This window comes from Papilio polytes, unplaced genomic scaffold, assembly GCF_000836215.1.
Source record: "Papilio polytes unplaced genomic scaffold, Ppol_1.0 DF823177.1, whole genome shotgun sequence".
NCBI classification, from domain to species: domain Eukaryota; kingdom Metazoa; phylum Arthropoda; class Insecta; order Lepidoptera; family Papilionidae; genus Papilio; species Papilio polytes.
The window spans coordinates 2,127,484-2,140,905 of record NW_013526027.1 but is presented as its reverse complement, the minus strand read 5'-3'; the positions used below and the strand labels follow the sequence as shown (position 1 = coordinate 2,140,905).

Below are 13,422 nucleotides of genomic sequence, written 5' to 3'. Positions count from 1 at the left end.
TACTGCCAACATCAAGGAAGCAAAATGACCATACTTTGTCATCATGTCATGTCAATTTGACATTTGCAATTGAATTTGACAAATTCAACCAATAAAACAATTTTCATAATTTCATGCGAATGAAGTCGCATGGGAACAGCTAGTTTAAAATTAAACTAAACTAAGCTTATTTTAACAAACAGACGTGATTGTTTTGTAATTGATCTTTTATCTTAATTAAATATTAAACTGGTTTTGAACTTTTCTTCAAGTGAACAGAGTGGGCGGATACCGGCGTGGGCGTGGGCTTGACATTTGAATGTATTTAGTTTATTCTGTAAATAATCACAAAGCAATACCAGTAATTACCCTTTTAAACGATAGCATAGTATACAATTTTGCCCACGCACTTTCAATACTTATGTACATCTTAATATATATTTCCCGGTCTTTATAAATGCGATGACGACAAAGATTACTACTACTAACGTTTGGCCGCGACTCAATTAAAAAACAAAAGTAAGTAGTCTATGTCCTCTTCCAGACTATCCTCTATATCTATGCCAAACTTCATCGAAATCCATTCAGCAGTTTATGCTACAAACTCTAACAAATTTCCCATCTAAATTTTCCCATTTATAACATTAGTATGATAACCTATATTTTAGAACTGGGTCATTATCTTCATCAGGTTTTATAAATTACCATGTTATAATAAATTCAAATGGAAAATATTATTAGTAAAAAGTTTATTAATAGTCACATTAGACATTTCATTCTATTTTACTTGGCTAATCTATGTTAATTGTTAATCTGTGCAATAGCCAACAAAGGAAGTTGTTTTTTGTTTCAAAACGTTTTATAAATTCAAGTTTAAAGTTATGAACTTGAATTACAAGCAACAAGTACCTACTGACATATTGCTTGTGAACGTAAAAACAGCTTTTTGCGAAGTTATAACACTGTCATAATGTCAACTACTTTGTTACCAGGTCCGGTTTCTTGTAAACTATCTATAATAAGAAAACGTTGCAGCCTACATTTACTTGAAATTCAATACAGTTATAGCATTAAGTAACTTATAAAAATACTAGCTTTTGCTCGCGACTCCGTCCGCGTGGAATTAAGAAATCAAAAATTAGTAGCCTATGTGTTCTTTCAGACGTCATCTACGTCTATGCTAAATTTCAGCGAGATCCGTTTAGCTGTTTAGGCTACAAACTCTACCCATCCATCCATCTTTTCGCATTTATAATATTAGTAAGATAATTTAAACACACCGGACTTATTTTACCTATAATTTTATTTCTGATCTCTGGCTTCGTCCAGCGATTTCTTTCATATCTAATAACATTTTTATATAATTTAGGAGAAAGCATAATTCTTTATTTATTGGTTCTTCAAGTGGGATCATGGTCAAGCGCTAGTTTAGCAAACATAAAAAAATGTAATAAAAACCTTCTCAGATATTCAGTTTACTCACTGATAAAATAACAGCTTTTAATAACCCCCTCTCTTTTACCCTAAACTTTCTGTTCGCCGCAAATGCAAAACAAGATTGTTAAATTTTTATAAGGCAACATTGATCTACTTTCATTAAACGCACACTAAATGAAACTGGTTGTTTAAATGTAGATATGCTTAAAGTTTGAATACTGGCCACAGAAGTAAAGGTGTATTAGGAAAAAAAATTAACACCGTATATTTTTCTAGTCATTGTAAATATCCTTGGACGGATATATTTATAAGTACTTTCCCAACCTTGGGACCTTGACTTGATCTATCAATAAACATGCTTTTTAAAGCAATTAAATTTAGTTGTTAAGTTTAGTTATGTTATAACACTCAGTCTATAAAGTTAGGAATAAGTAACACCTCTCGGACTTCGCTACACCTTGAATCCTTACATATTTATACAATATATTACTAACTAAAATTATTGTTTTATTTCGAACACTTAGAAAACCTTGTATATTATCAGGAAGTAGAGAATGTAATGTCGCGTGTTGTGATATACTTACATTTCTAACTGAACTCTACTTATGTTAACTGGAGCATTGAAAGAAATGACCCTCTGACCGATTTAATATTCAAAGCTTGATACTGGGAATACGGAATCAAATAATTTAAAAAGTTTGAAAGATACCTTACAACATTCAAGAGAAATAAGTACCTACAAATAGAATTTAATTTCGCACTTCAAATCAAACAATTTGTTTAAACTGGCATGCAAATACAAAAATAGTATCCGTGAAAAAAAAATACTCTTTGACAGACGGGTAAAAGAAAAACAATGATCAACAAAAAAAATGATCTTGATTAAAGCACGGTTGCCATCTGGCAGAATGCGTATTGCCTTTGCCTCTTAACGAACCACCCAGGTGAGGGCTTTGGTTCCTTTGTTTACCATTAAAGACTGATCAGGCGTAAAAAAAGTACTCCAAGTCCGGACTAGGGGCCTCCGTGTAGAAAGTGAAACCGCTTTGCCGAAAGGTTGCTATAAAAATTGTAGTGTGGCCTATTGCGAGTTCAGTCGAAGCGTGCCGCGCGCGACCGTTGTACAGTTTTACCAGTTTCCCGCCATTTGGAAGTTATGGTCAGTTGTTTTTTTTATTTAGTGTTGCTATAAGTTTTATATTTAATGTAAGTATAAAATAAAAAAAAGAGAGTTTTTTCTTTTTTAGATTTATCAAATAACATATTCAGATATTGTTAACAGTGAAATCAAATATAACAATTATGGTACAATAATTTACGGAAGTAGTTACTCCAAGTTGAATTTACCGAGCTTTTATGTTAAGTAATGGTTAATTAACAATTTTAATGCGATTACAAGACTATTAACAGAACGTAAAAGTGCGGTATCTCTTGTACTCAAGGCCGTGGGTAATTAAACGCTTTTCTAATTAAGACAATGAACTAGTTTTGAAGTATGAATATTTCTATTTGAATTTTGCATTCACATTTGTTACAAAAAATGTTATAAGACGATGTATCTTGGGGCATATTTTTTTGTAATTAAAGTTTTTTTTTATAAAGCTATTACATAATAAAAAAATGAAAAGTACAAAACTGAGGCAAGTGGTATATAAATGCATGATATAGTTGTTTTTATTTTCTTAACCTAGATAAGATTTCCACATTTTTTTCAATGAAAATTTACAACTGCCCGCTTTCTTATCACGTTAAATAATTGGTCGTGGTTTAATTAGTTTTTTGACATGTTACGTTTGTTTTTGTTAATTTATTAGATCTAAAATTGTTAATTTCAACACTTAGCAAACTTGTAAAACAATTTCAGTTGTCTTTTTTTATTCTATGAAGAAATGCCTTCCAGTGCTAATCACACGTAGCTAATAAATGTTTAGTAAATACACTCTATCTCACGATAAACTAAGAGTGGTAATGACCCACGTAACTCTTGTTAGATAATCTGTGGAGCGAAACGATAAAAAACCGTCAGCGAAAAAAACCTTTAGAAACTTCGACTTCTAAAAACGTTTAAAAACTTGCATTTTTTTAAATTAACAATTTACATAATAGCGTGGATACCAAAAACTCTTACTTTCAACTGACTATAACTGTTATTTTTGCGGAAAGTTATTTCATTTTTTTTATTCAAAATATTTAGGGTCTGTCCCACCAAATTGTAAATTGTCTGATAAAAAACGTGTAAAATACGAGATAGAAATATCGGATTTTGTGTTGCAGTGGGACAGGTCCTTAAAAAGCAAACATTTTAATTGTCAAATATTTCGTTTACTTACGTTGTTACATTTCTTCATTCCACGTTATTGTAACAGCGTGTTTATCTTTTTAAAATTAGATAAATCGTTGACAAATATAGGGCACAGACAACTCCAAATAATGACAAAAGTGAGACCGTTTATTCTATTTCACGTAATAACCGTGAACAAGTAAAAGTTATTTGGTAATGTGGCCTTGATTCTGTTACTGCGGTCACCACGTGTCTTACAAAATACAGGATATTAAAATAAAAAAAAATGACAATGATTCGTGGAAAAATTAGTCATTCTACAGCAGTCTGTTTTGATTGTCCCTTAGTACAGATCTGTAAAACAATATCTTCACTTAAGGACCTTCTTAATCACAGTTAATTGCTTTTTTATAAAGTGAAAAACTTTTATTTATTGATCCCGTATAACCTATAAATTTACTAAACCTAACAATTTATCATTAAAAAAGCTCTTCTATCAGCAAAGAACGACAATTTTTTATATACAGAAAATTATTGCTGCAGTAGATATTATTTTAATACTAATTAATCCAATCATTCGTGTCAAAGAACTTTAAACATTGTCCGTGTGTCAACCGGACATATGGTGACCGTGATCTCGACGTAAATATCTTATAACATTGGCGCTTTACTTGTTTTATTGTTGGGCGAAGTAAATGGCATCGAGACCTTTCGCCTCCAGCCCGAAGGCGAACGGGCACGGGCGTTGGCTCAACTGAAACCCACAGCCAATATCGATTATCTTTTAGTACCTTACCTTAAATGGCCAAACAGATATTGTTCCGACCTGTGTTTGTGAGAAAACTATTTATTAAGTACTTAAATTGATTTCTTTATGATGTTTTGTCGTTCTAACGGGACAAAAGATTATTAGAAAAGGTAAAGGTCTTTTGGAATAAGCAAACTTCAGGGATTTAGCAGTATGGCCAATTATCTATTGTAATCTACATTACTAATATTATAAATGCGAAAGTTTAGATGGATGGATGGATGTTTGTTAGAGTTTGTAGCCTAAACGGCTTAACGGATCTGAATGAAATTTGGCATAGATGTAGAGCATAGTCTGGAAGAACACATAGGCTACTTACTTTTGTTTTTTTAACTCGACGCGAACGGAGTCGCGCGCGATAGCTAGTAACAAAAAAAGTAACTTAACTAATAAATATTAATTAGAATATTATTATAAAGTTAATTAGTTAAGTAAATATAGAACAGTCAAGACTACGATAAATTTGTAAAGTTGGCGAACAAACTTCAGCGTTGAAAAAACTTAAAAAGTTATAAAACAAAGGCTCTTATAAAAAATTTCCAATACAAGTAATGCAGACTGTATTACATGTCATCGTTAAACAATTTCGTTTTCACTGCAATAAGCGTATATGTGTTCGGTCTTGCTCCCGTTATTTGTTCGGTGGTATAATCTGCCTCAAGGCAATCGTTACCTTTTACTTTCTAAAAGTAATACGTAAGTAACTTCCGATCCGATTTCATGTAGCGACAATTGTACAACATTTCGACCGTCAAATTGAGCAAGAGATAGCTGAACTTACGTAAGAATAATTTCACTTGAAACGTATTTGAAAGTTCCACTTTGCAAGTTTTTATTTCATCGTTTACAAGTTGAACGTTATTTAATCTTTAAATTATTATTATACAATTACTTACTAAAAGTTTTATGCAATTTAAAAAAAATGTTTTTATAATTAAGTCAGCTTAAACCGACTCTCAAGTTTTGTGGTAGATTATAGGACAGCATGGAAGTAAACGTCTCTATGTCCTAGAGTCTAGAATTGTCAATTTGCGCATTTCACTGAGAAATTTCTAAACAAACATTTTATAAGAGTAATCATTATTCATCGTAAACGGTATTTACATATCAATGCAATGTGTCAATTTCGTAACATAGGAAGTGTTATCTGATCTTGGATTATTGAAAGTTAGGGCTTACGTGGGAGTGATTATCCCACGCAAACTCTCAATGCTTCCTATTGCGTCCCACTCATACTTCCCACCTAACAAACAATTCGAAAACTTAATGTGTCTGTAATCTAACTCTTGCCGGCGATTCCGTAAACGAGGAATTAGAAAAGAAGTATCCAGTGTTATTCCAGACTATGCTCTACATCTATGCCAAATTTCATCTCGATCCGTTTAGCCATTTAGGCTACAAACTCTTACAAACATCCATCCATCTGAACTTTCGTATTTGTAATATTAGTTAGAAGTTATATTAGATAAGTAGGAAAAAATATACAAAGTTTTCTGAATTCGCCTTTAGTTGTTTTTTCTTTCTTTGTCTTTTTTATATTTCACAATTTATTTTTATAACGTGCGATCAATTGATTGACACATTCAAATATGGCGTCGATAGGATATTGACGTGAGTTGCAATGTTGTAACATGGGCAGTGGAGCACGACCACCCGCCAACCACTTACCACATGACACACTTCGCGGGTTGCATTCTAATTAATATGGTGTTAACTTGCAATCATAGCTTACTGTTTCTTACATCTTACGGATACAACTATCAAGTTGTACTTAGCTCAATACTAAATCCAGACACAACGTGCTTTTAATGTTGCCGAGATTTTCATTACGACATATTGAATCTATCTTAACTGTTACTTACATTGATAAATAAACAATATTACTCGTAGATAGAAAGATAATGAAGAAAATTGATCCATTTTTTATTTATTTCTCATTTAAATACATTAATAAAGTACGTTTAAATTTAATTTAGAAACATTTAAGCATCGCAAGGAGTTGAATATGCTCTTGGCCATGTCAGCCTTACATACCTAACACTTGTACCAACAACATATTATTAAATAACATATTTTTTCTCAACAGTTGTTCATAATATTAATATCAATCGCGGCAGTAGGCGCCATGCCGTCATACATCGCAGTACCAGCAGACCAGATAGCGTTCGTGGATCTGACAGCAATGAGGGCGAGACGCCTGCCCCGACAGACGCTGGAGCCGCCGCTGCCACATGCACTGTACCAAGAGGATTACCAGCCTATACCAGTGCAGAGATATCAACAACAACGTAAGTCATCATTTTATATTGAGTTATTCTCTTGAAATTCTTCTTGCCAGAAATGCTTCGGAAATTAAAGTTGTTTCAATATTTTTTTTTTAATTTGGACAGGTTAAATTAACCAATAATCCACCTTAGCGTAAACCATTTATGGATCAATAACAATGCTACCCACTTTTTTATACGCCATTTCAGGAAAAACAAATATTGAAATGCAATTTTCAATCATAAAACAAATTAGAAAAGGATCTAAGAGTACTAAAAAAACAAATAACTAGTTGTCTACAAGAAATATTGAATTTCAAAGCACACAGTCATTCAGCATGTCAGTGATCATTCAAAGCTAAGAAAGCGAGATGAATTTAGGCAGTGCTGCACGGCTATCCATCAAGTTCACTTTCACTGCGACAAAGGATCGCTACACTTTCTACAAACCTCTTTATATTCAATACCCATTGTGTTAATAATGTTATATATCCATTGTTTGATCTTATCTTTCAACATTTGCACAACATAACAAATATGTACAATCTAAATGGGCAACTACGTAAATCGCTTCTGGATTGTTGTATAATTTAGACGCCTTCCGACATTAGTATTTCAAGGAATTCCTAAATAACACAACTTGCTTATTTAGACTGCTAATATACGAACGAATTGTTTTTTAATATAGTAACATTTATTGATTGCAGCGTAAGCCGTGGAAAGTTAAAATTATGTTGTTTTTAAACGCGCAGGTCCAGACATACGCTATTTATTAATGGGTTCTATACATTAGTAATAATTAAATATAGCCTATGTTACTCACAGATAAATTACCTTTCTAATGGTGAAAGAATTTTTTAAATCAGCCCAGTAGTTTTTACATGAATCGAATATACAAAAAAAAATACAAATATTTCATCTTTATCATATGTATAGATTAAGCAAGACTGGCCTAGAATCCGGCGTGTTGCAAGTTAATGTCTGGCATGATCTTACCGGTTACACCATACGGGTCTTGAATTCGATACACTTCATTTAACTGTACATAAGTAATGAACTATATAAACAGACATATTCAGGCATCAACTGACAATTGTCTTGATTTTTACAGTAATTTATCAGATCTCCCTTTTTTACAACTTAAGAATAACTCCTTTCTAAGACTAACTAAACTGTCTTTACAGCAATAGGTCTTGTACCACCACAACCTGAAGCTCCAGCAAGGCTACTTCAAATCCAGCAACAAGAAAAAGATTCAGCACCAGCGCCTATCGCCCAACCTTCACAGTACGCGGAGAGGCCGCCCGATTTCGGTGAATACGTCGACTTCGGCGCCCACACTGGTGACAATGGCGCTTTCGGTTGGTATGCTGATTACCCCGTCAACAATCAAGAGGAATCTGGATATGGAAAGTAAACTATTATTTAGAGGGTAGTTTATAATATAAAAAACAAAATGGCGGATGACCACGTGGTTCTAGAAGCCTTGTCTATTCTTAGCTACCCTCATCTTTGTTTTTTAAGCACAAACTTGCCTAGTTTATGAAATGTCTGTTATTATTCATTATGTTACCAAAGACAGTATTGTTTCCGTGATAGTAGAGTAGAGTTAGCGAATTACCGCACATTTGTTTTAGACGGTGAATTACGCTGTTTTTGCACTATTTTATAATTAGGATACAAGCAGGCTAAAGACCTGTGTCGATTTTTAGAGGTTTTTGTTGGTTTATGAGTTACCGACTTTGTTAAAGTTCCTTTTTTTGTTATTTGTTAAGTTTTAAAGAACACTGTGATATGCACCTTGGTAGTTTTTCGTTTCCATATTAATCTAATACTCATAAATGTATTTAATTTTATCTGTTTCTTTTATACTTGTTCCTGTTCTTTTGCCATTTTCACTGCTTATGTTTTCACTTCTTTCTTTGTTCACTGTTCTCTATATTTAATTTCTGACTGTACTTTTTTCACCGCTTTATTTTATCATCTTGCTTTACCACTGTTTGTATTTCAAAACTTCACTTTTCAATAATATAATACACTTTCTTTATTCTGTTTTCGTTTCATTTCATTTTGGTGATGGTATTTAATTCACGATTAAGCATTTTCTATATTCATCTTACTTCTTCTATTTTCTATTTTTTCTATTCTTTACTTCGCTTTTTTCCTTCATCGCTTTTCTTTTCTTTCGCAATCTCAACTTATTTTATTTTCATATTTATGTATTTCTTATATTATATTTGAGAGAACTGTACAATTTCTTTCGACTATATTATTTATATTATACTGAATGTACTCACATTTTATTTTATTTATGCTTTATCTTTCCTCTGCAGTTTATGCCACTATCTTGCCAAACATCTTTCTCTTTTTCTTCCTTAATATTATTTACCACAATACACTATATTATTTGAGCTATCGCTATATCTGTACTCTATTTTACTATTTCAATTTATTCTCCTGTTTCTAAACTTTTTATAATATTTTTATTTAAAATTACCTTTATACTATTACGTTTACCAGTTTTAATGCCCTATTGTCCTTAACTTTTCATCTACACTTTACTCTGATTTTTTAATACTATATGCATTCTTATCTTTCTATATTTTTTACATTTAACTATATCATTTTATTCATATACTTTAACATAATTTTTTTTGTTATGCAAATTTTCAAACACTTTTATTTCATTTTCGTTCTATACTTCACTATGTCATTTTTCTAAACAACATTCTTATCTTTATACATTTCTACCATTTCATCGATATACTTTAACATAATCTTATTTTTCTTACTTAACTTTTTAAGCAATTTTATTTCACTTTACGCCTTCACTATGTCATTCTTTAAAGTCTTCTTATTATTTTTTATTATATTATCAACAACTCATCTGTGTCTTTCTGTCTTTACTTTCTATTTACTACTTACAAAAGCAGCTATAAATTGTAACTCTTGGTTAACTTCATCAATATTTGTGTTATTCCTTATTAAAACGTTTCTTTTCACTTTACTTATTCCTTTATCGTTATTTCGCATTTACAAATGTACTCTTCTCACATCTATTCTCATATTTCCTAATCATTCTTCTACTTACGTTAATTTTAGCCGCTATACTTGTCATTTCAATTTCATACTTCTATTTCTATCATCTTCATACCCATGAACATAATATTTTCTCATTATGCAGAATATCACAATTAGAAAATATACTTTTAAACAATTTTCTTTTCATTGTTCCGTATTTTCTTCTCATATTTCATATTTTATTGTCATTTTTCTTGTATCATTTCATATTCCTCGTGATTCTTTGTATGTATTTTTATCATTATATTATTATTAATTACTTATTAATGTATCAGTAAATGCTATATATGTATAATTTTTATATTTGTTTACTTAAATACTTCATTTTTCTTATTATTATATCTATCCTCATGCCTTTGCCTATCTATCAACTTGCCCTATCAGCCGTTATATCTGAATCCACTCTCTTCTTAAGCATATCCTCTTTCACACAATCCATCCCTACTTATTAAATCTATCTTATTACATCTGTATACCATTCTTTTCTACATTTTATGATTAATTTTCTTTGATTTGTCTTCTATACTAATCTGATTATTATTTATATTTCCTGGTTAAACTACGTATCCTATTCTATTAGAAATTATTTTAATTATTATAGTTAATTCACCTTATACATTATTTTGTTATTTTTTACTATACCTAACTATTATCTTAAATTGTCGCTTAACATCAATTACACTATGACCAATACTTACAAAATCATTCAATTTGTAACTGTCGTTCTTTTCGGTTGGAATTTCTTTATTTTACATTTCATTATCCAAAACATCATTAAATTCCATTTATTTTCTTTATTCATTCAATAGTATAATACTTCTCTTTTTTTCTTCCTCCACTAAATTCTCCTTTACAACATTTTATATTAAACGATTTCAAATTATTATTAATTATTTATACATACTCATTTCATTCTTACTTTCAGATTTCTCATTCATTATTATTTTCATCTACTCTTAATTCTAATTTAATAACTTTCTTCACTCTTATTTTACCTCACATCCTATAATTCTTACACATGCTTGATTTCTTATTTTTCTTTCGTCTTAAACATTATTCTTTGCTATTTCTTATTTTCGTTACCCTTCCATTACATTTACAAATATAAATATGTTACATGTTTTTCCTCGTATTTTACTGTCTATACTTTCTTATTTCTACTTAATTTACTATAATGTTTGTTTTTTTATCCACTTTTCAGTCACATTTCCTTTCTGAGCATTTCTTTACGTTGACTGTAAACAAAAAAGTTTGTAGTATCAAATTTACAAAAAAGTAATTGGTTTCGCATATTTTCTTTAAATGTCTTTTTTACACTATCGCTTTTATATTTCATTCTATATTATCTTTCTATTTCTATTACTATCTTTCTTATGCTTTATTCTCCTTTCTTCTTTGCTTTATCTCTTTTTAAAACCTTACTTTGTCAAGTCTCTTTACTTATTCTTTTCTATTTATTTTACTGTCAACATTTTTTATGTTTCATCTTCATCCCTTATTCTCTCTTTACTTTCTTACATTCATATATAATATATTCTTCTTTTTTTTATTTATTACGCTTTTAAGCTTTCTTATCTGTACTTTTTGCCTTTCTATGTTCTTAGATCTTATCTTATTTGATTTAATCTATCTTTCTTATTTTTCTTCTATATTTATTACATGTTTCCTTTTATTATTCTTTACGTGTTTGTATCTTTCCTGATATTTCTTTGACTTTCTTTGCTTTTACTCTATGCGTTTTTATTTCTTCTTCTTCTTTCTCGGTCATTTTTAAAAGAATCAAGAATTTTCTTTGCATAGCTTAATTGTGATTATTTAAGTCAAGTTAACGTTGGGACATATACATAACTTCACTAATTTATTCAATGGAGTATTTTTACACGTGAACATTGTCTATAAGCTCAAGATTTTAGATAAGGAGGCTATTGATTCTTGTATTTGAAAAGCTATCGCAGTGATAATAATCTATAGATTTTCAACTGGTTTTTGAACATTTTGTCTTTCTATCTATGTTTATTTCTTTCATTTATATTTTTCCTCGATATGACTTCTTTTTAGCATGAACTTTTTTTATGTCATAAAGTAGTCCATTCTCTATATCTTTTGTCTTATCTATTCTACGATTTTCATCTCTTTATTCCTTTGACTCGGCTTCACACAATCTTTTTTTTTTTCAAAAAACATTTTCATACTTTATTTTCCTTTTAACTCATATTTTTTTTATTTTATCACTACTTTATACAAGTTTTTTTTATGTATTTCTAAAATGTTCTTTTCTTCTTTCTATTTCTACTTTACTGAACTTTTATTACTTCCTCTTCCATATCCTTTAAACTGTTCATTTTTCATTTTATTAAAAGATATTAAATATTTATTTATCCTAAATGTAAAAACTACCTGGTGCTTTTAAAACGTATATAAGATGCAATTTTTGTTATGTAATTGTTATTAAAAAATCGTTACTACTTATTGTCTATTATTTCTATCCCCTAACTATTTATAATATTAAAACAATTGAACAAATTTAAACGACATTAATGATAAATAAAAGATTATTGATTTTTCATTTTTATTTCTATACAGTTAACATACAGCTTCATACAATGATATTTAAAATAGATTTCTTTCGACATCAACAAGTGACGTCACAGTATATCAATATTGAGTACAGTCGTACTAAACAGCTTACAGTAAATACACAATGTACAGTTTCTCATCTAGAAGTATTCAGGGTTTTACAAAGTTTTTTTCGACAAGAGCGTATAGCAACACTACATCCATAGACTAAAAATCATCTACTACAGATAATAAAATTTCTAACATGAATAAAAAGCGATATTATGTGCATTTTATCGATAAACGGCCAAAACATTTGGCACATTACGATGAACACTAATTTTAACAATTTATAGGCCATTTAGAAAGTTTTTTTTTATTTTAATAACACATCAAGTTTTAAATAAAAAATAAATTACACATCAATTTTACGAATTTCTTACAATAATTATAGTTACAAGTTACAGTTTATCGTAATTTCTGTTTGTTTTTAACACATATTTTCATTACATAGATGTAGGTTTTATTAGAACCATAGACAAGGTTGTTAGTGTTATCTATTTGTAGTAAATTTGTTATTATTTTTGTAACAAAAATGCAATGGATTAAAACGCTCAAATCTCACTAAACTATAAATTAACTTGAAAAAAGGCAAAAAAAATATAAATAAATGTGAGATCGCAATCACAATAAAAAAAAAAATAATATGCAAAATAGACGGAAAGTGTATAGGTAACAGTAATTTTTGGTATGAAATTTTTAAAATTAAAAATATATTGTGCTTTTTTTTCACTAAATTCTAAACAAAGTTACTTGTGCTCGTGTTCAATTCCCGTTTATCATCGAGCTTCAAAACCCCTATTTGTTATTCATATTAAAACTTGCTCTGAACATTCCTTTCCTACACCTTATTATATTCAAGTACTTTGCAAAACGTGATTATTTAAAAAAGCAGTAGAAACCATAGATATAGCGAGAGAACACTAGCCAGATCAACGGCGTATCTAGGGGGGGGG

The 13,422-nt window shown here is 30.0% G+C and overlaps 1 protein-coding gene across 1 annotated transcript; it reads left to right on the top strand.

The window, feature by feature from the left end:
- The first annotated feature begins 2,509 nt into the window (after positions 1 to 2,509).
- LOC106105285 lies at positions 2,510 to 9,251 on the top strand. The gene is made up of 3 exons (XM_013285578.1): positions 2,510 to 2,575; positions 6,592 to 6,793; positions 7,954 to 9,251. Exons 1-3 carry the CDS (start codon positions 2,573 to 2,575, stop codon positions 8,184 to 8,186), a joined length of 438 nt encoding a protein of 145 aa, XP_013141032.1. The 5' UTR covers positions 2,510 to 2,572; the 3' UTR covers positions 8,187 to 9,251.
- Positions 9,252 to 13,422: the final 4,171 nt, after the last annotated feature.

Coding starts and splice junctions, on each gene's coding strand:
- LOC106105285 (XM_013285578.1), top strand. Junction 6,794..7,953: donor GCAGAGATATCAACAACAAC/GTAAGTCATCAT, acceptor CTGTCTTTACAG/CAATAGGTCTTGTACCACCA.